The sequence below is a fragment of the Drechmeria coniospora genome, chromosome 02 (assembly GCF_001625195.1).
Source record: "Drechmeria coniospora strain ARSEF 6962 chromosome 02, whole genome shotgun sequence".
Classification (NCBI taxonomy): Eukaryota; Fungi; Ascomycota; class Sordariomycetes; order Hypocreales; family Ophiocordycipitaceae; genus Drechmeria; species Drechmeria coniospora.
The window spans coordinates 7,213,386-7,235,941 of NC_054390.1; the positions used below are offsets into that span (position 1 = coordinate 7,213,386).

General features: G+C 56.6%; 4 protein-coding genes across 4 annotated transcripts; 2 read left to right on the forward strand and 2 right to left on the reverse strand.

Moving 5' to 3' along the window:
- Positions 1–6,810: 6,810 nt before the first annotated feature.
- On the forward strand, positions 6,811–13,959 carry DCS_05097 (uncharacterized protein; the record flags this gene model as incomplete). The annotated part of the gene is made up of 1 exon (XM_040802403.1): positions 6,811–13,959. One exon carries the CDS (start codon positions 6,811–6,813, stop codon positions 13,957–13,959), a length of 7,149 nt encoding a protein of 2,382 aa, XP_040657436.1.
- Positions 13,960–15,230: 1,271 nt separating this feature from the next.
- On the forward strand, positions 15,231–16,359 carry DCS_05098 (arad-like aldolase/epimerase; the record flags this gene model as incomplete). Its single annotated transcript, XM_040802404.1, has 3 exons — positions 15,231–15,372; positions 15,480–15,724; positions 15,802–16,359. The coding sequence occupies 3 exons, from the start codon at positions 15,231–15,233 to the stop codon at positions 16,357–16,359; spliced, it is 945 nt and encodes a 314-aa protein (XP_040657437.1).
- A 796-nt stretch (positions 16,360–17,155) lies between these two features.
- DCS_05099 (TqaL) lies at positions 17,156–18,337 on the reverse strand (the record flags this gene model as incomplete). The annotated part of the gene is made up of 1 exon (XM_040802405.1): positions 17,156–18,337. One exon carries the CDS (start codon positions 18,335–18,337, stop codon positions 17,156–17,158), a length of 1,182 nt encoding a protein of 393 aa, XP_040657438.1.
- Positions 18,338–20,625: 2,288 nt separating this feature from the next.
- On the reverse strand, positions 20,626–21,390 carry DCS_05100 (putative haloacid dehalogenase protein; the record flags this gene model as incomplete). The annotated part of the gene is made up of 1 exon (XM_040802406.1): positions 20,626–21,390. The coding sequence occupies one exon, from the start codon at positions 21,388–21,390 to the stop codon at positions 20,626–20,628; it is 765 nt and encodes a 254-aa protein (XP_040657439.1).
- Between the last annotated feature and the right edge of the window lie 1,166 nt (positions 21,391–22,556).

The following is a 22,556-nucleotide window of genomic DNA, read 5'->3' on the forward strand; positions in this document are numbered from 1 at the left end:
AAGGCTCATCGAAATGCTGCGCGGAGAAGGTTCATTCGGAGAATCCACGGTCCTACATGTGGTCCGTCCTTTGTGTCATCACAACCAAGGTATTTCGGTCACGGATGGACATGTCGTCTGGGCATCACTCGCGTAATACCTGCTGCAGTAGCGACCAGGCCACGACCTCCAACGATGGGTGCGGATGGTCAGCACGTCACACGACATGATTCCATGGACCGAAAATATATTGCCCTCCATGACGGAGCAGTCACAGGCTGGCTGAGCCTGTCTACGGGTTGAGGTGGCACACGTGATGGCTTGCCCTGAGGACCTCTCCGAGCAACAAGAAGCACCAGTTTATCGGCATCGCAATGTGAAGCGAAGCTGCCTGAATGCACGAAGCTTGGCTGCAACAACAGGGTTTTGATTTGGGTTGATTTGATACTGGCAACGCCATCGTCTCGTGCAGCCAGTCAACCAGTGACTGACAATTGCGGCCCCGAACTGCGGACAAGTCAAGTAACGGACTGAACGACCCGAGGGCGATGCATGATGCCAGCATGGTTGACTTCCATCCGAACAAACGGTCAAACACCCATGAAAATAGATAGAATCATCGGCACAATGAATGAAGAAAAAATCATTCAACAATTTGGCTGGCCGTGTGCCGTTTCAAGGGAGGCCATTTGGTCGCGCCCAACGCATACATGCATGCAGTCAGTCAGTGCTGGAAACGACGCAAGGGGTGCGGTGTTCACAGCCTAGCAAAGGAGGCGAACCAGCACACGTACCGTACACGTACCGTACGCATGCTCCTGTGATGAAAGCACTCCCTGACCTATTACCACGTGTCCCAGAGGGGCGAGATTTCAAAGGAACCCAAACACAAACCCAGAGCAATCCCTATCATTGGGGTTTGTACGGAGCACCCCGTAATCACTCCGTCGTACCAAGACCCTCGATATCAGATTCATAGGGGCCAGATGTCACGCAATGCGGCGTACCCTACACTTGACTTTTTTTTTGGAGTGTTGTTCCAACGCGCATCGCATGAGCTGTGGCCGACCGGCTGACCAAGGGCTGCCCCGGCCAATCGGAGGGGAGGTGGTGCGCGGAGTGGGGTTACGGCAAGGGGCGTCACAATGACGAGCCAAACTCAATTTATACTTCGCCGATGTCAATCTAATACCAACTCAGTCGGATATGTCCAGTCGCTCAAAGCTGAGTGACCCTGTTGTTGATTCGACCTGGCAGCAGTAAAATCTTTGATATAAATCCAAAAAAACCCACTGGCAATGCGTCGAGTGATTGGCGTACAGAGCAATACGAGTTCAGAGAACAAGCCTTCAACGGGCGTCAGTCCATCGTTGCGTTCGAGAGACGGGAGTGGCATCATTCAAATGGCGAGATTTTCGTCCCTGCCTGTATTCGGTCCTTGGCTCGTTGCGACAAGGCCCCGCGAATGGTGCAGCACGATGCGTGCAATGTACGAGGACGGCTGTTCGTCGCTGTGCGGACTCGATTCGCCGTTGATTCGTCGGCGGTGCCTAGGCAGGCGTGACGCTAAACCTGGCGTCAAAGGCTTGAGGAGGGCTGCTGAGCGAAACAAACACGCAATTGCACCGTACCTGGACCAGTGCCATCTTTCCCATGGCTTGCTTGGTGGTGAGAGTACCGTAGGGTGCCAAGAGGGAGGCTGACGGGCTCGTGAATGTCGAGATGGTGTGCCGGAATGCCCTGACTTGACAGATGGCTGGTCTTTCCCGGTGTCTCAGCCTGGAGCAAAGGACGGATGAGCATGTTCATGCGTCGAGATCGTCGACCTATGATTCTGGTCAAGGACCATTTTTCACCAGCACAAGGTTCCCGTCACTCACTGTCTCTGGCTGAAACCCGAACGATGAGCGCTGTGCATTCCTCGCCGCATTCCATCGGGTCGCGACCGACCGTTGGCACTGATTTCGGGGCACGTCATCGCCATCCTCCGAACATCAAAGACAGGCAGGTCCCGACCATTTTAGCACCAGCCGTGTGCGCGAGAGATGCGACGTGTGAGCCAACGGCCGACGGTAATGACAAAAGGAAAAATCGAAAGGTGGCGCCATGGCGACGACTAGGTACTAGTATTGCTAGCAGATATTCTACATGTACAGTATGCTAGCAGATGCACTGTATTTCTAGACTCCCGAATTGTGCAAGGCTAATGCAGGAACCAACGAGGAGAGTACACCGAGCGGAGTACTGTATTACAGCCATTACCTACCACACATGCACTGTACATGCTTCCGTGCAGCACTCCGTACCGTGCCTGCGCTTGCGTACAAGTACCGGCTACCAAAGTAAGTATTAGATGATGCACACCGACGTGCAGGCGTACATGTAATTACATGTAATTACGTGCGCCGTGGTATTTTTGGCAGACGTCCGTCCGCGGCGCCATAAGCGGTGGCTGCCGGTTGCACTTTGCAGAGACAATGCGGGCATTCTGAGACAAGTCGGCATTGCTTCGCCATCCACGTGGACTACCGCGACAAAGGAGGGTTGGCAGGTCATTGTGCCCGAGGGTGTTGTTCGTCAGGGATGCAATGGAACGGATGCCAGTACCGCTGGTAGAAGCACAGCACCCCGTATTACAGTAGTTGTACTGTACAATACTTATTTCCTCGTGCATGCCGTTCGTACCTGTACTTGGATGTACTTACCTAAGTAAGTACATGAAAAGCCCTCCTGCGGCGAAGCCTTGACAGGGATTTCTCGTGTACCTGAATCAGTACTCCGATTCCGTACTCCGTAGAGGAGCGCTTGATACTGTACCTGGGTGTACGGAGTACAAGTACGTATGACGTGTGCACGTGCTCGGTACCTCGTGCGAACTTGTGCGGTGCATGCGCACGCTTATGCAATAATACTTGCACAAAGTACGGAGTTGTTGCGCATGTGCCGTATAAGTACATGTGCGAACACTGCACAGTTCTACAGGACTCGTTCCTCCACGCTACAGGCAGGCCACGGAGTAATACTCCGTACCTTGGCGCATGAAATTGGCAAGTACATGCACACGTTCAAGCACTAGACATGTACTTCTCCCTCGTCCGTACGGTGCAGGTGCGGTACACTCTCCTGCTGGTACAGTACATCCGGATATTGGTGCAGCACCTGCGCACGAGGCGACGGACTGCCTGTACCGCCACCCGGTAGGCTGACACTGTGTGCCGGGTGTGGGATGAAGGAATACGCCGAGCGAGGCTCTGAGACAGGCTAGAGGAGGGGAGGCTGAAGCCCATCCATACCATTCGTTGACGCCGGGGTCGCCCGCTGGAGATGGCCAACGACGTCTGAGCATGCTGTGATGTTGGTGGCCTGGGTACGACGGTCCGACGTTCCTGGACTGATATCGGATCGGGCGGTGAGGACCCAGCGCGGCTTCCGTGTCACCTCATCTCGCACGAGCAGCAGCCGTCTCTTTCGTACCTGCAGCACCTGTTCATGGAACAAGGTACCAGGCACCGCCGTACATTGCGTCAAGGAGCACGGGGATTCGTACGTGGCAGCATACCGCGACCGACGCGTTGCTGGTGTCATGGACGAAGAAATAGCGAGCAGAAACAAATGCTGCACAAACAGACACATGTACGTGTGATATGTGCATGTGAATGGAATTAATTGCGTGCATGGATATGCATGCATGCACGCTGTACGTATTGACGTAGACGTAGGAATAACGAGATGTGTACTCCGTACTGTAGACATGGAAAGACAAACAAGAGCAGCAGCATTGACGGCAGGTCACCCAGGTGGGCCGACATCCAGTGAACCGTCCGGACAGGCGTGGGGAGCATGTAATAGGTGCACACCTCCTACCGAGTTCAGCACCAAGGGTTTCCTGGCGAGCCACCGTCTGTTCCAGTGCGTTTACCGGCTGCGCAGGTATTGCAGGTGCGCGCAATGCAGCAATCGGCAAGGATGCGTACGCCAACTGGAAGTTGCCCATGCACCCTGCGACTCGCCCCCGGCACGAGCTCGACGGAGCTTCAGGTGACGGAGAACCGGGAGCGACGAACGTGGCTTCGCTTCGTATCACCCCCCCCCCCCCCAACGTCGTCGTACCCGTCGGCCCGGCCGACCTGTATGAATTCTACTGCTCGTTGGCACCGTACACGCAATGCGCCCGCGGTACCTGCGCATGTGGGTGTAGTAGGTAGGGGCAGGTTGCTGATCGCAATACGACGACGGTGATGAGTGAAGGCGGCAAGCAAGGGGGATGAAAAAGTGACAAGCCAAAGTTTGACCAGCAAAAGGTCATGCAATCGTACCATGTGTATGCCGCAAATGCGCACTGTTTTGTCGGTTGCCAAGCATCCTTACTACTCCGTAGCAACGGACGAAATCGAGGGCCGAATAGATCGAACCCACCGGTCTCCCCTTTCCGCTCCTCCTTCCGATCTTTCTTGGTGGGGCAATTGCGCCTTCGCCCGTGGCGCTAGGGGCTGCGAGATGGCCCTGGCTCCGAGGCTCGGCCAATCACGCAGCCGCATCTCCTGTGGCAGTCCGCTCTTCAGCCCGCCCTCCTTCCCACCCAGACAGTGACAGGCACCATGCACATCCGTGCGAGTGGCTGCCGAGTCCCCTCCAACCAGGTCCTTGGCCGGAAAGTGCAGTACTCGTACAGTACGTGTACGGAGTACTTACGGAACACATGGACGGAAAACTGATATTCACTAATAATGCTCCGTACTCCGAGCTTCCAGTCAGTACCGAATGGAATCATATTCGCACATGTACACATTCGCTCGGGGGGTTACCGAGCCCCCCGAACCTTCCTGAACTTTGAGGTGAAGTATCCGTCCGTCTACCGTCGTGTCCTCACCCGTGGCAGATTGAGCACCTCAAAGGTGCGATGTGCTGCCCCCCCCTCCTCTCCCCTTTGATCATACTTGGTCGTACCTTCGTACTGTGGAGGTACCTCCACGTGCTGCGCTGCGTCCCTAGGTACCGCTAGTTCTGGTATCTCCCAAGTTCCTACCATGTGCTTGCTGAGTACTGTTCGGACAGCAGGAGCTGAGATGGCTTCCTTGCGCAAGGCACGCGATGCTGCAGTAGGTGCTGAGAAATTGGCCCGTGGCATCGGCACAAGTGCACCCACTCGTGGCTAGTCCTCGACGAAGGTTTGGCGGACGCCTGCCACGAGCGCAATTTCCAAGGGGTGCCTCGCCACCGCGGCGCCAGGGGACCACCGTTAGGTTGAGATTCGGCCCACCCATGGCAATCTGAAACACGAACTGGGTCGCTAGGGTACCTTACTTGGTTGTACTCCTGCGCCGGTATACGTACTAGGTACGGAGGGCTCCGTACTTGCATGGGTGTCGCATGTACTGGTACTCCGTGTTCTGCACGCACTTGCGGTACATTGGTGTATTCTGTACGGAGCGTCATGGTTCCCGCAGGTGCAATGGTGCGTTCTTGTTCATGACCCAAGTACAGTACATGTACTCCCTGCTCGGGACACCGCTGCGGTACTCCGCACTCGTACAGTACGTGCACAAGTACACCTACGCATGCTGTGCAGCCGCATAGGCACCGCCGCTGGCTGCCGACAGTACGAATCCCCTCGCCACCCACCCTACTGGCGAGCATGGCGTCCGTTAGCCCGCTCGTATCTCCATAACGCGAACTGCCAGCAAGTCCATTCCTCGTCGGTGTTCAACGCGTGGCCCCCATTCTCGTCAACCGCATTAATCACCCGCGAACACGACTGTTCAACTTGGCGGACTGAACGTCGGCACCGCCGTTTGTGAACACCCCGCCCCCCCCGCCGCGGGTGCCACTGGAGAGCCCTCTAGTCCGATACGAGTCCCGTCCTGGGCCCGGTGGAGGCGGCTGTCGCACTGTCCTCTTCCCCCCAGAATCAGCGGAACCCAGAAGCAGGGACGGACGGACTCCTCCCTCGCCTTGGGCCTTCTGCTGCCTCATACCCGTTCTGCCTGCTGCTCCGCGCCCCTTACCCTATGCGAGTCCGTCCTCGTACCCGCACTGCCACTGCCGTGTTTCCATCGCTCACTCGACCCTTCGTTTGATTCCTTACCACATTCCTTCACTCGCTCTCCTCACCGGCCTTCCTCTCCTCCCCCCCGTCCTCTCCTTAGTCACCTACTTCCATCCGCCTCCTTCGACAACCTCCCACAGGCGACGACGGATTGACGTCTCAACTGTTCATGTTCGGACGGCATTTGATTCGGAGGCTCTCGCGACAGACCCCCCGTTGACGACTGACTGCCTGCCGACGAACCCCCCGCGAGTCCGCGCTCGCTGGTGACGAACGACGCCCACCTCGAACCGATCTCGACGACGCCCGTATTGTTCCAAGCACTCTCGTTGCCGTCTATTGTCTCTCCAGTCGCTCTTTTACTTCCATTTTTCTTCGAACATACCTCGCTATTGTCGCTTTGCCCATATATTTTGTGAGTATTTCTCTAACCAGCCACCGACGGCGAGTATCTAGGCCACATCTAGGCCACGCATGAGGCAGGAGGACGGGCGAACCCAGATGCTGCCCAGATGCTGCCCAGTGTACCCTGCGTTCATGATTAGATTCTTGAGCAGGCCTGACAAGAATCTAGTGAACATTGGTTGACCTTCATTGCGTCAAGTAAATTCATTCTGTCTAATCTTCCGCAGTATGCATCCTTCGTCCGCCCCGTCTCCGTAATCTTTTCCCAACATATCGCTGACACCCAACCACAGCATATTGTCCTTCCCCCCGAATTCTTGCAGTCATCGAAACGACATATACCTCTGTCGCGAAAGATTCACAGCCGGGAACCCGACACAATGCGTCCCACAGCGCTTGGTGCGGCTGCGGGGTTGGCTTTCGCCGCCCTATCTGCCGCCGAACCCAAAGCCAAACCCGAACGCCCACACGTCTTCTACCCTCGATTCGTCAAGCGGCAATTCTTCAACTCGAGTGTCTCGAGGACGCAAAGCATCCCTACCACATCCGATGAGTTGTCCTCATCGTCGTCCTCATCGTCGTCGTCGACTTCCTCTTCTTCCTCCTCTTCGTCGTCTTCTCCCTCATCGTCGTCGTCCTCCACTTCTACCTTCAATTTCCTTTCCACGGGAGTAGAGAGTACATCATCAAGCAAGAGTTCAAGCATAGATAGCACCTTGAGTGAACTTATCTCCGACATCCTCTCTGGAATTTCTTCGAAGCATGACAGCACCTCAAGCATGACGACTTCTGGAACCCATTCTTCGACAACGAGCTCTGACACGACGACGAGTTCTGACACGACAAGTAGCTCTGACACGACGAGCTCTGACACGACGACGAGCTCTGCGACGACGAGTTCAGACACTACGAGGAGCTCTGACACAACGACGAGCTCTGACAAGACGACGACCTCGGATACGACGAGCTCTGACAAGACGACAACCTCGGACACGACGACAACATCGGACACAACGACCTCAGACACGACGAGCGCCGACACAAAGAGCTCGGATACGAAGAGTTCTGATACAACATCAAGCTCTGAAACTACAAGTTCTGAGACGACAAGTTCTGACAAGACAACGACATCTGACACGACGACGAGCGCTGACACGAGAACCTCGGACACAACGACGACCTCAGATACGACAAGCGCCGACACAAAGAGCTCGGACACGACGAGTTCGGATACAACGTTAAGCTCTGAAACTACAAGTTCTGAGTCGACAAGTTCTGACAAGACGATGAGCTCTGAGATGACGAGCTCTGGCACTACAAGCTCCGAATCAACAAGCTCTGAGACGACGAGCTCTGATACGACGAGTTCTGATACGACGAGCTCTGACACGACAACGACCTCGGATACAACGACCTCAGATACAACGAGCGCTGATACAAAGAGCTTGGATACAACAAGTACTGACACAAAGTCAAGCTCTGAAACTACAAGTTCTGAGACGACAAGCTCTGACACGACGCAAAAGGTCGATTCATCAGACACTTTCATTACTTCCCTGGAACATAGTAGCACGTCAACCGATGCAGCCCTTCCCACTACCACTTCCGAGACCCTGCCGGAGACGCCGAGCTTGGAGTCTTCCACCAAGGAGTCTGTTGACTTTTCGTCAACATCAGACGGGATGCACTCGACCAACCCCAGTAATCTGCCGACGAGCTACGACACATCCAGCGGGCCCGAAAGTAGCTCTGAAAGCGAGTCGACAAGTCCTGAAAGTTCATCGAGCAGTGAGATTGGGCAATCAACCAACAGCCCCATCCTGAGCCATACCGGCGCTGCGTCGACCTCCCAGACAATTCCTGATACTACATCTGATGGAGTGTCAACAACCGATTCTGAGACTACTGTCGATACGACCGCCGTGGAACCTACTAGCATTGTGTCTACAACGGAGGAGACACCTGGGACTGTCTCCAGCATTCTGTCCACCAAGCCTGACACCATATTTTCCAGTTCACAAAGTCCTTTGACCAGTTACTCCAGTTCCTCCACCGATGAACAAACCGCAAACACACAGTCGAATTCGGTGGAGACGACCGCGACCCATTATAGCAGCCCGTCTACCAGTTCAGAGTTTCTATCGACGGAGGACCCAAAGACTTCCACTGATCAGCCCACGGTCGACCATACAAGCTCGACGGAGTTGTCTGTAACCGGCACTGTCATTCCATCAACCAAACCCGATGGCCAATCATCTACCGATTCCGAGCACGAGCACTCGACCGGTCTTCCCGTTACTAGCACTGGAGAGACTACTCAGGAGCCGCCTACGAGTAGTCCTGACCAGCGATCAACTATCTACTCCGAGTCTACCTCAACGGGCGAGCCTGTTTCTAGCGGCGGAGAGACCTCGAAAGATCTACCCACAAGTAACCCTGACCAGCAATCGACTCGTGACGTTGAGTCCTCTACCGATGAGCCCGTTACTAGTGGTAGTGCGACCTCACAGGAACCACCTTCAACTAGTCCCGATAAGCAATCGACTGATGACGCCATGTCCTCATCAACAGACGAGCCTGTTACTAGCGACAGACCGACTTCGCAGGAGCCAGTTACGAGCCAGCAATCAACTGGTGACGTCGAGTTCTCTACGGGTAGACCTGTTACTACCGGTGAAGTGACTTCGCAGGAGTCGCTTACCACTGGTCCTGGGCAGCTATCGACTAGTGACTCAGAGTCCTCATCAACAGATGCGCCTGTAACTAGTGAGGTACCCACAACTAGTCCTGACCAGCAGTCGTCTGGTTACCCCGAGTCCTCGACTACGGGTGAGCCTGTTGCTAGCAGCGGTACGATCTCGCAGGAGCCGGCCACAACCAACCCTGACCAGCTAACCACTGATGACTTTGTGTCCTCGTCAACAGAAGAGCCTGTTTCGAGCGGTGGAACGACTTCTCAGGAGCCGGCCACAACTGGCCCTGACCAAGTATCGACCGGTGAGGCTGAGCCATCATCAACAGAAGAGCCTATTACCAGCGGTGGAGCGACTTCGCATGAACCGGCCACAACAGATCCTGATCAGCCAACGACTGATGATTCCGTGTCGTCAACAGAGGAGCCCATTACTAGTGGGACAGCGACTTCGCAGGAGCCGGCTACTACCGGTCCTGACAAGGTATCGTCTGGTGAGGCCGAGTCCTCATCAACCGACAAGCCTATTACCAGTGGTGTGGTGACCTCGGAGGAACCCCCTACAACTAGTCATGACGAGCGTTCGACTGGCGAGCTCGAGTCCTCGACGGGCGAGCCTATTACTAGAAGCATTGCGACCTCGGAGGAGCCAGCTACGACTAGTCCCGATGAAGTATCGACTGGTGAACCCGAGTCCTCAACGGAACCTGTTACTAGCATTAGTGAAACTTCAACGACGTACTCGACTGGTGGCTACAAGCCACCGTCAGTGTCGAAGAAGACCTCCACGTCAAGAGTGACCATCAAGGATTCCAAGTCACCGCTATCAAGGACGAAGACAACAACCTTGAAAGTAACGTTAAAGGATTCCAAGTCACCGCTCTCGAGGACGACGACGATCACGGACACCCCGTTGAAGACCGTGACGGAGGATAGCAAGACGCTACTCTCGAAGACAACGACACCGGATACTCAAGAGCCACTCTCGAAGACGACGAGCTCCACAGACAACCCCCCCGAGTCAACGGTTAAAGGCACAAAGACGCCCCTCTCGAGAACAACGACTTCGGAAGAACTGCCCATGACTAGTGGTGGCCAATTATCGACGGGCAGTCCTGAATCCTCCACTCACAAGTCTGTCGATGTTTCTACCGGAGATAGGTCGGTCTCTAGCAAGACCCCTACCCATAGCTCTCAGGAGTCAATTGTGTCATCTGAGGAGCCTTCTGTGAGCCCCAGCCGTCCCGTGGCGAGCTCGGATACTGTGCCTCCTACTAGCCCGGACCAGCAATCGTCTACACCTGCCGAGACTACCTTCCAATCGGCCATTTCGAGCACGCAGGAGCCTCCTGGTAGCAGTCCTGAATTGCCTTCTTCCAGCGACTACCAACAGCCGATGAGCAGTTCGCAAATATCTTCTTCCGGTACTGATGTTCTGCCCAGCACGGGGGAGAGGCCTGCATCCAGCTCAGAACTACAGTTTTCTACGCCCGTCAAATCTTCCTTCCAATCGGTTAGCCCGAGTTCGCAAGAGCCTCCTGGTAGCAGTCCCGACTTGCCCTCTTCCAGCGACGACCGTCAACCGATGAGCAGTTCGCCACTCTCTCCCCCCCCTACTGACCTGCCGTCGAACACTGGGGAGGGGCCTGTATCCAGCTCCGAATTGCAATTCTCTACGTCCGTTAGGCCTTCCTTCACGCCGGATATCTCGGGCTCACAGGAACCACCCGGCAGCACTCCTGAACAATCTTCGCCTTCTAGCAGAGAGTCTGTTAGCGAGTCGGTCCCTGCCCCTACGGATACCGACATTGTGTCGAGCTCGCCGGAGATTCCCCCAAGCAGCTATAGGTCATTGACGAATGATGAAGTGTCACCCTCTGACTCGTTTGTTGCAAGCTCCGGTTCAAAGCCGGCTACAGGCTCAATAGAGCCATCGACTACTGGTCCTGAGTCTGTCCCCGATTCATCGATAGAGCGATCGGTTACACCCCCTACCGGACTATCGACCACCGGTTCCCAATTAGCCAGCGAGTCTACTTCTGATTCGGGCATCGTCATTGCCCCAACCGGGATTGTGTCCAGCACAGCGGATGTGTCGTCGCTCCTCACCCGCAGTTCGTTGCGAACTGACGCTGAGTCCTCCGATTCAGTCATTATTGCGCCTAGCGGTATTGTGACTAGCAGTCCAGGAACACTGGCTCCTAGCTACAATGCGTCATCACCCCCTCCCGAGTCCGTTCCCGCGTCCGTCTCCAGTTCACCAGGCGCCATTGCCTCCAGTAGCGGTCTGTTGAGTGAATCGATCAGCCCCGGGGAGCCATTCTCTGCTACTGGCGCAGAGTCTAGCCCTGACTCGACATTCATCCCCCCTACTGGTATTCTGTCTGGCGGCACAGGATCTCTGCCACTGGGCCTTTCCACGTCGAGCTCGGATTCGGTCATCGTTATTGCCCCAACAGGCATTGTGTCGACCACCCCAGGGATAGTAGAGCCTGGGATTAGCTCCGACAGGTTGCTGTCAAGTGACTCAAAGTCTGCTACAGGACCTGACATCTTGGTACCACCTACACCGGCTTCATCGGGTATTTCTCCTGACACCTCTGACCTGTTCATTGTCGAACCGACTCCGTCCATCAACGGCACGGGGGTTGAACCCCCGATCGTCCCGGTTCCATCGTCGCCTGATGGCAGTCCTCAGCCTTCTGTCCCCCCAGTCTTGTCGTCTCCTGATGGCAGCTCCCCTTACCTCCCAGCATCGACTCCCGAAGGCAGTCTACAGCCTTCCGTTCCGGTCCCATCGTCACCAGATGGTAGTCCCCAACCTTCCGTTCCGGTCCCATCGTCGCCAGATGGCAGTCCCCAACCCTCCGTTCCGGTCCCGTCGTCGCCAGATGGCAGTCCCCAGCCCTCCGTTCCGGTCCCGTCGTCGCCAGATGGCAGTCCTCAGCCTTCCGTTCCGGTCCCGTCGTCGCCAGATGGCAGTCCTCAGCCCTCCGTTCCGGTCCCGTCGTCACCAGATGGCAGTCCTCAGCCTTCCGTTCCGGTCCCGTCGTCGCCGGAGGGCAGTCCCCAGCCCTCTGTTCCGGTCCCGTCGTCGCCGGAGGGCAGTCCCCAGCCCTCCGTTCCGGTCCCGTCGTCGCCGGATGGGAGTCCTCAGCCCACGCTTCCGGCCCTGTCGTCGCCCGAAGGCAGTCCCTCGCCAACGCCAATGCAGCCTGGCAGCGTCATACCTGACTCGAGCCCCTCATCATTACCACCTGACTCGGCCCTCCCCAGTGGTGTTCCAGAGTCGACGGCAGCGGTCGTCTCTCCCGAACCTAAACCTGTGGCGAGTTCGGGGGTGGAGGCGCCTGTACCAGTTGCTAACGCGACCGCTTCCTCGATTGCGCCTGATGATTCACCTAAGCCTTCATCGGCTTCCCCTGATGGACCTGATGTCGCACCCTCGCCATCGTCTGCTGATTCGCGCATCCCCATGGTGACACCGCCGAGCACGGCGATTGACATGCCTGGCGCCAACTCCACGAGCAGTTATGTTCCACCAGACGGCGTGGCAACACCACCCCCCGCAGTCCCCGGCTCCAGCACCAGCTTGTCTATTCCTACCGACATGCCGGTCGTCAACGGCACATCCACCTCGATCCCGGCCGGCCTGGTCCCCTCGCTGTCGAAGGATCCGGGCTCCTTGCCGAGCTCGATGTCCATCCCTGGCGCTGTCAGCAGCGTGAGCGCGCCTCCCGTTGCCCCGTCCGAGTCGTTAGCCGCCGGGCAGTCGTCGATGGCTAGCCCGAGCCCCGATGTGGATGCCCCCACAGGAATGAAGCCCGTCACCAGCATTCGGCCGACGGCGACGGCGCCTGGCTCAGAGAACTGGCTCCCGACGACCATGGTCGCCGAGCCGTCCAGCTTGTCCTACTCACCGCCGACCGATCCCGATACCGCCACCACGGCACTTCCGACTAATATCCCCAAGATCATTCTCCCCAACGACCCAGACAAGCCGGCACCGGAGGGTAGCGTACCGATCCAGATTGGTTTCTTGTATCCTCTCAACTACCTTTTTGTCGCCAACAACACGGATGCCGCCGGGCAGATTTTCAAATACCTTCCCATTGCCCTGGCCAGTGCTGGCGGTTTCTCGGAAGCCAAGGTTCAGGTGTCAAAGCTTGTTCCTTATGACACTCGTCGCCAGTGGGGCTACATCACGACGATCGCGAAGCTCGACTATCCGGCAACCGAAGTGGACAGGCTCCAAATGGATTTGTGGAGTGCCAACTCAGCCATCTACAACAACCCGGACAGCATCGTGCAAAACCTGACGGCGCTGATCAACCCGAAGATTGACATTCACGGTAATCTCAACGGCGTCGGCGTCGGCGCCGGCGGCGCGCTGCCGTCATCCAGTGGCGGCGGCAGCGGCGGCAGCGGCAACGGAGGCAACGGCGGCAACAACGGCAACAACAACGCGTTTGGAAACGGGAAGATGGACCAGAATGGCCCACAGATGGCCACCACTGCCGGCATCGCGATGGGCGCTGTTGGCCTGAGCGTCATGTACGGTGCGGCCATGTTCATCGTCGCGCGGCGATACAAGCGCAAGAGGCAGGGCCACCGCCGGTCCAGCTCTGTGGCCAACAGTCAGGGTTCATCCGATGTGCAGTACACGGGAACCGGCAGCCCAGCACTGATGGGCGGCGCCATCCTGAGCCGAGACGGGTCGAACTACGGCGGTGCCGGCGGCCGAGACAGCCACGGCAGCGGACGCACAGGCAACTCTGCGCGCACGGCCAACATTTCTGCTCCCGTCGCCGCGGAGAACTCGCTCGGCTGGAATTGAAGCTGCGACGATGCCGTTGTACATTATATTTTTGCTTCTGTCGTCTCATTCGGGCCATTCTGCCTTATTCTTTTTCTTGACTACTTTCGATACCCCTCGGGAGGACTCGTTCCACAATTGCCCAAGGCAGAGCCATCGTTATATATTTCTTTTTGGAAGACGTCGGCCGGCACCTTCTCTCGATGGCGGGTGATGGTGATGGCGCAACCGCATCGTATTCTTTCCCCGCCGGGCACCGCCTTGTGGAATGCCGCTCTACCTACCGCCTTTGCCACCTTTGGCATCGTCTCCAGACCTGTAACCTGGTGACCTTCGCCCCCTTTTTTGTCCCATCTTTTCCTTTCATGTTAATAATGGCCTTGTCCTCATCCTCGAGGTGGAGGATATCAGGGCGTTCAGCCTCACGGCATTCATCGGGCCGAGGTCAAGCGCTGGCCTCAGCTGACTTGCTTTGGCTAGCCGACGACGAAGAGGAGGAGGAGGGGGGGGGGGGGGGTTGGAAGATGAAGCTATGGGGTTCAAGCGGCGCCGGGCAGGGCGGCAGGATGAACCATGCGCATGGTGCTCGCGGCCGACGACGGACTGGCGGTGTTGCGAGGGCCCTGTCCGTTTCCCGCAGAAAGTGTTTGCTACTCTAGGATAGATCACATTTTTTTTCAGTCAATGAAGAGGTACTATGCTGAAGCTTGCGTGATGGGCGGAGTGCGAGGGGAGGCCAGTGTGAGACGAGGCCGGTGCCGGCTGTGCGTCATCGACGATAAACGAGAACATGTCTTCGTGCATTTGTGGTGATGCCAACCTGGAGTTGTCGTTAAGGCTCCCATACTGCTTTGTTTGCATGTGTACTCTACAGTATTTACGGAGTACACTTGCACGGAGTACATTTGCAAGGAGTACATGCGCACACGCCAGACGCACGGCAGCGGCAGAGCTGACTGTGATGATATGATCGATCTTACGTCAGTCTTTGCCTGCCACGACTCGTCTCCGCACTCCCGAGCAGGTTTCCCTCAGCAACTTGCTGTCTCACCTCTCCGTTTGCTGCCTCGAGCGTTGCTCCCGCATTCAGGTGGAAGCGCCTAGATTCCCGACCTCCAAGGCTAGGGTATACTTGCACTCTTCGCAAGGGCGAGAAAGCAAGAGGTCAGCAGTGGAAAGGATCGTGACGGCGACGGGCTGCATCGGTTGACAGCTGCTGCTGCTCCCTCTGCCACCCTACTTCCATCAAGACGAGGACAAGGGACGAGAACTAGGCTCCGACGAGGACAACGATGACGACAGCGACGGCAACGGCGGCCACGACAGGCACCTTGGCTGTCAAGATGGACACGAAGCCTCTCCAAAGTGAAGGCGATGGCGATGAAATGGCGTGTCATCTGGCGAGCTTGAGCCGCGGACCCAATCCCCTTTCTGGTACGAGTCGAAGCAGCGCACCGGTGGCCTCTCCGTCCTTACAACCCCCCGCGATCGCCGTTTCGGCTGCCTCCAAGTACGGCGGCTGACATGGGCACGTATGACAGGCATCCCTAAATTTCCTTCCTTCCACGAGCACAGGAAGCACATTGTGCTGCACATGGCCGCCGTCTTCCGCAACTGGGCGCGAAAAGGCTTCACCGAGGGCATCTCGGGCCACATCAGCGTCAGGGACCCCGAGTTTTCCAACCTCATCTGGATGAACCCGATCGGAAAACATTTTGCCCTGCTCAACGGTGGCGACATGCTGTGTCTGCGCATCAGCGATGGGGAAATCGTAGGCGGCAACCGAGTGAGTGCATTCCCTCCCGCGGCGACCCCCCTCTCTCGACCGCACAACTCGTCACTGACGGACGGCTGGCTTCGCAGACTAGACCGGCAAACAACCCGGGTTATTACATCCATTCCGAAGTTCATAAGGCAAGGCAAGACATCCATGCCATCTGTCACGCACACACCATCGCCGGTCGCGCCTGGGCCGTCTTTGGCAAGCCGCTCGAGATGATTACGCAGGATATATGCGACGTCTATGGCGCCCTGGCCGTCGATGGCGAATACGCCGGTATTGTCACGGCTGAGCAGGAGGGCCGGCAGATCGCGCGAGCCCTCGGACCGAAAGGAAAGGCCGCCATACTGCTCAACCACGGGCTCATCAGCGTCGGTCAGACCGTTGATGAGGCTTCCTTCCTCTTCGGCCTCGTCGACCGCAGTTGCGAGATTCAGCTCCGTGTCGAGGCAGCCTGTGCTGGAAATCCCGAGCTCAGGAAGAACATAATCCCTCACGAGCTTGCGCTGAACAACTTTAGGATGGCGGGTGAGAAGAACTGGCTATACGAGGAGGCACAACCGGATATCGAGTACGAGATTGCGATGGCAGGCCACGTCATTGCGGACGGTCTTGATGACATTGGAATCGATATAAAATGAAGCCTCCTTCTTGTCCGAGGGCACCGCAGGGTACACATGGACGGCAGGGATCGAACCAGTGCAATTTTAGGGTTCATGGTATTGCTATTTTCTATTCATGGGGTCAAGCTAGCTTGACTTGCAGACTTGTAGTGTTCGCCATCTTCCAGGAGTCTCGTCTCGGACAGGTATCGCAACCAAACCGCCATGCAGGCAGGGGCCGATGCCATTGGCATTGGCTGTAGACATGTGAAAACTCTCAGTACCATTTCATATTTCTGTTGAGCAATGGGGTATTCACTGTAGACCGTGTTGTCTCCTTTTAACTCTCGCGATTGCTCCATGGTAACATAATGTCATTGCATGCCTTGCTTGCTCCCAACTATTGAAGATTCTCATGGCTTGACACCCCCTGTGGTCTTTTTGAGCCAGGCTTTCCATTGTGATACAACGAGAAGGAACTCCGACTAAGCACATCGATGGTAATGATGACGACGACGAGGGATAGCAGGTAGCACTAGGGGGACATGAGAGATGAAGAAATAATATACATCACAAACGCCGTTGATCACGTTGAAATTATCAGACCTGTTGTCCTCGGGTGCAGACTTTTTTCCGTTCCCCCCCCCTTCCCTACATCTCTTCATTCCATTCTTCTTGATCACTCCTCAATCATTTATCTTTTGCGTCCCTGGTCGTGTGTGGTGTCAGATGCGCATCCAAGTGAAATGTATCCCTTCTGCGTGGGCACAGCCAGCTGCCACAAGGCCTCTACAGCTCCGTCAGGGGTAGCAGTAGACGCAATCGGCAGACTGGCTTAAAGGGCGGCGGGAACGTAGAGGGGTATCTCCATGGGCATTTCGCGGTGCGGTTTAAGCGAATCGATCGAGCCGGAGACGTGGGAGGCCTCGACCGGTTTGCGGGTGAAGAAGACGAGCATGTCGCGTGTAGCGTGCCTGGATTCGTCGATGGCACACACGGGGGAGAGACTGTGCTTGCGTTCGTGATCGACAATGAGAAGAGTATCAAGAAAGGTCTTGTGCTGGACCCGAGACAGGATGTGGTGTGGTGAGACGTCGGATAAGGGGATGCCCGTCGTTTCTGCCATGTCGTGCATGAATGTAGCGGCGCTGCCGGGGACCATGTTGTTGCTGCTGAGAAATGTGGTCATGGTGTGGTCGACGCCGTCGGAATGAACACCTTCGAGGGCGGGTTCACCCACGAGCTCTGGAGTGGTGACAGTCCGAAGGTTGAAGAGGGTGCATACCCATTTTTGGCTGTCGTATGAGAGCTTGGGTCGTTGCGTCGTGGGAACGCCGTGCAGCATGAGGGCTTTGAAGGCGAAGAGAGCTTGGAAGACGGAATTGAGTTGGAGCTCATCCTGGACTTCGTCGAACCTTCGCAGCTGTCCGGAGTCGTGACGCTTGAAGTCTTCCTCGGCCGTGAGCTTGAAGGGTTGGAATTCGAGCCGGCGGAGGCTGCGGGTGTCGAAGTCGATACAGAAGCGACCGTTACGAGAACGGCGGAAGGGGAGAGTCGGGTCGTGGTAGAGCCGGTCGCTGACGGTCTGCATGCCGGCGAGGTCTCCGGGGTCGGCGCCAAGTCCGAGGAGGAGGGGTAGCATATCCCGGCTCTCGATGAAGACAGCACGGTCCTCGATGTAGCGGGCGCGGAGCTTCATGATCCGCGCGACGGTCTCGTAGAAACCGGGTCGATATAACTGCCGATGGACATCGAGCTGGGTCGATCCCGGCACCGGCCTCAAGGGCGACGGGGCGGTCCGACTCCTGCCGAAAAGGGATGACGATGCCGCTACCTGGGCCGGGTGGGCGCGGGAGTCGACGGCCTCGATGGCCTCGACGGCCTTGTCTTTGCCGGAGGCATGGAACGGCCGACAGCCTCGGCAGGCAGGAGACGAGATGCCGGTAGTTAAGGTGGTCTGGCGAAGCAAAGACGTGGGTACACGAACCGCTCGTTTCGCTGCAACGGAATATGTCATTGTCTCGATAGTGAATTGAAGTCAACTAGTAGAATAGCTCAAGAGCAGATGGCTCACGGTAGCTAACCTCCCACTCGTGCAGCAGAACGAATAGGTTGCGGCTCAGGGTAGCCAGGGTAGCCTTGGAAGCGAGACTGACTCAGGGCAGTGCTCAGCTAGTTTTCTTCTTTCCGAGTGGCTCAGGATAGCCCTCAATCAGAATCAGGATTTGTGTAAGAGCGGCTCAGGATAGCCCTCTGTGCTTTGGGAATCAGGAGGTAGAGTTGCGGCTCAGGATAGCCCTCTTGGTAATAAAAGCAAAGACGAGGTGGTCCAGGAGGCAAAGGGGGGGAAGACCTCTACCGGCCCTAGGATGCAGGAACACGCGTGTTATAAAGACGAAAGGAACAAGCAGGGCATGTCTGTCCGTCTGCAACGTCACAGAACGGCACAGTGGGTTGTGGCCTCCCCCCCTGTGTTGCTCGTTACAGAGTAGTAGCACATGTCCTTGGCCACGTCAAACTTGCACTATGAGAGCATAAATTGCAGCCTGCCGCTTGTGTCTGCGTGTCGTCTCTAGCGCTTCTTCTTGCTCCGTCCCCGTCCCCGTCCCCGTCTGCCTCTCTCCCCGTGTGCGCCCCAAGCTGGCCGTAGGAGAGCTGATGTCAGACTTCTTGGCAGGCTGCTCAACCATCGACTGTCGCCCCGCTCGTGCAACGGGGACCCGCCGGTAAGCGATGCCCAGTCAGACGGTAGGGTCGGTATTATTATCGGATGTTGCCCAACAGGCGTGCTACGCAGACGCCTACTGCGAGGCAGTACTTGGATACACGGCAGCGTCGCCGATAATAAAAATGAAGGCTGCCACTTGCAAGAAGTCATCGTAATCTGGAGCGTAAAATCCTCGGTCCTTTTTCATGTCGCCGAGCCGTCATCCCCGGATTCACCGGCCATGCCTCCTGGACACCCGGTAGGGACAGTCGGGCCACGTCGGAACCGACGACCCCTTCTGTTACTCAGTTCTTCCCGAACCAAGCCACTTTAATCGTTCTGATATTCATTGCTGAGAGTGCCCAATGGACGGAAGCAAGTTGGGCATGTTGTACGTGCGTGCGTAACATGCCAGACCAGGAGGACAGGCCCAAACTCGCCGGAACGGTTACGGCGGTGATGGGTATCGATCACGCCTTCGCGTTGGGCTCTACGGAGTACCAAATATCAGCATCGCTGAAGATGGCCAATGGATGACCATGTCTTAATCGTGGAGGGTCGCAACGAAGCTTGAACCGTCGTCACTCCGTACGCACGCACGGCCGGGTCCTTCCCCTTCCATTTCTGATTGCGCTGTCGTACTACTACCCGATGAAAATGGACCGAAGAGAGGATTGGCTACGTATGAGCCCATAGACTGTCGGTGCGTGCGCGTGTGCATCGAATATGTGCAGCAACAAATGTACACTGTTGGTGTGCCGGCACCGATTAGCATTGCTCCGTGGCCCCGGCCCGGGAGCGGAACAACTGAGCAATCAGAGGGCAGCGTCACGACCCCGGATGGCCCAAACAGGCAATTCCATACAAACCGCCTGCGAGCATCTCCCGCCGCTGTCGTCCCCCGTTTCGTGCAGGTAAGTTGGCAACGGCAGCGTCGAATTCCCGCAGTCGAATGTGCCGCAAAGAGGAGCGAGTTGAGGTCACAGTGCAGATTTATCATGTCAGCAAGCACTCCGTCTCGTGCGCGCGTACGGAGTACAAGGCACACAACGGTAGATTCTACCCTTTGCCCTCGTCCCATGTGCGTCATGTGCATGTCCGGGGTGGTGAAAAAGAAAGTCGTTCGGGAGACAGACTGTCCTGTATTACCTATTCATTCCGGCACGACCGTCTTGACGTTTCAGAAGGCGAAAAATGAGCCAGTCAAATACAGCCGAGCGGCTGACTCCCGGGACCGGCTGACGTGTTCAGTTATTACTGTCCATATGCACTTCCTTCTTCCACCGCGCGTCGCCTAGGATGTGGCGCAGTTTTGGGAAGCAAGGATGAAGACGTAGATCCAGCATCAAGGCGAGCCTCGCACACGACAGGTATATTAGACGTCGTGGTCGTCTTCCCAGGACACGCGTACTGCGGGGAGCGTCCATGACCGGAAAAGACAGGCCACGGCTTCCGGCTCATCAGTACTGAAAAAGAGAAACCTTGCCTCTCGGCCATGTTATGGGTGATGGTTGTTTGGAATCAAGCGAATTTGTATAGATGCATGAGGGTGGCGTGAATGAAAATACAAAATCGTCGCAGCGAGGTAGGTCGGAGGCTCAAGCAGTCACCGCCACGGCATCGACAGCGTCGGCCATCTCCCCCATCGTCCTGTAGTGCCACGAGTATGCGACGCGGCCTTCGTAGTCTTTTGGATCCCCCCCCATCACGCTCTCTACCTCTCCGCCGCGCTCGATCCAGGCGCTCGCGAGGGCCATGTCCTTGGCCGGCACGTGATCGTGGTGAAGCGACTGCGCCGTGTGGATGATGCCGTCCCGGTCGACGCCGAGGTCTCGACGGCAGTGCTCGACAAGGTACTCAAAGTTGCGAAGGTTGGGCTTGTAGGAGCCAATCTCTTCGGCCGTGTAGATGGCGTCAAACTCGATGCCCGCCAGCTGCTTGGCGAGCGTCCTCTCAAACGAGCCCCTGTCGACGTTGGAGAGGATTACGAGCTTGAAGTGACGATGCAGGCGCCGGAGGGCCTCGACCGTGTCGGCGTAGACGGGCCAGTCGCCCACGCCGGCGCCGAAGCGCGCCTTGTCCTCGGCCGAGGTCCGGACGCCGAGCTCGGCGGCCAGCGCACCGTAGGCTTCGGCCAGCACGATTTGGTACGGGGCAGTGGGTTGCGCGCGCTGGATGATGCCTTCGTTTCGGATGAAGGCCTTGAGCGTAGCCAAACGATCCGAATGCAACGGGTGCGAGCTGTCCAGCTGCCGGGTCAGGGGCTCGAGGGCCTTGTAGATGCCACCCTCCCAGTCGACGAGGGTGCCATAGCAGTCAAAGGTGAGGCATTTAAAGGACGTGATCAGTCGTGAGGTGGCCATCTTTGCTTCGAGCGTGCTATGTACTGGGACGTGGTAGTGGCCGGCTCTCCGAGGCTGAAGCGACCAGGAGATGAGACTGAAATAAGAAGCCAACGGGCGAGCGGGCGAGGACCTCCCATACGAGTTCGTCAAAAGTGCCACGTTCTCCCACGGGAAGTCGGCTGTGCCTCCGGCTCGTCTTCCGTCTGACTAAGGCGTGAAAACGTCTGACTGTGCATCCGATCATGAGCAGAATGCCGCCCCCCAAAGCGGCAGAACAGACCCTGGAGCCCCACCACACCGGCCGGGGATGCCCGATCTCGTTGGAGCCAGATCACCTCGTGCGCATGCAGTACGCGGCATTTTCGATTGGAAGAACTGAAGACAGGGTTGTATCAATGGAAATATCGTGCAAGAGGGAACCGTCAGACAAAGGGACTGGTGTAGTCGGTCAACGAGAGCTTCACAAGAATGCGTACAAGTCGGTTGGCGTAGCTGCCCAAAACTGAAGAAATAGATGAGAACAAAGTAAATCAAGATTGAGCCACTGGCAAGGTGGGAGAATGCCTGGGCTCCTGCACAGCATCAATTGCCATCCGTATAGGAGAACCGGCATGTACTGTTGCCGTTGCAATGGCTGTGGAACACCTGGTCGAAAGAGGAACTGAAATTTTCGCCGGAAATTCACCTGCCTGGAGAGCGGCTCGTTTTCCAACGAACAGCTGTCGCCTCCGCAGCGTCATTGTTGCCATGAGTAAATTCGTCTCGGAATGCTCACTCACTATGAGACGGCAACGGAGGTTGTTGGCGCTATCAATATCCGTCCTCTCTACCATCCTTCCGTCATGCTTTTCTCACCTCCAAAACTAGCAATGACATCAGATCACACTCAGACTGGGTCTGCAAAGACTAATACGGTGCTTAGCTGATGAACCAAGAAAGGTGTTAGCGGCAACGGTAAGCTTACGCCTCGACGGATGCTGTTGCGCAACTCTCTCTGTCCGGCCATGCGTGCACTGTAGAAAGGGGTGTGTTAAGGATACGCGAACTGTGTGCTCGTACAGGCTGAAGCTAAATCCAACAAACAGAACAAACTGAATAAGACGTTATTGCTGGTATTCGTAAAGGGAGGGAAAGGAGAGCATACCGTGCCATTTTTATCGACCTTGATCTCGGTGCCTTCGACT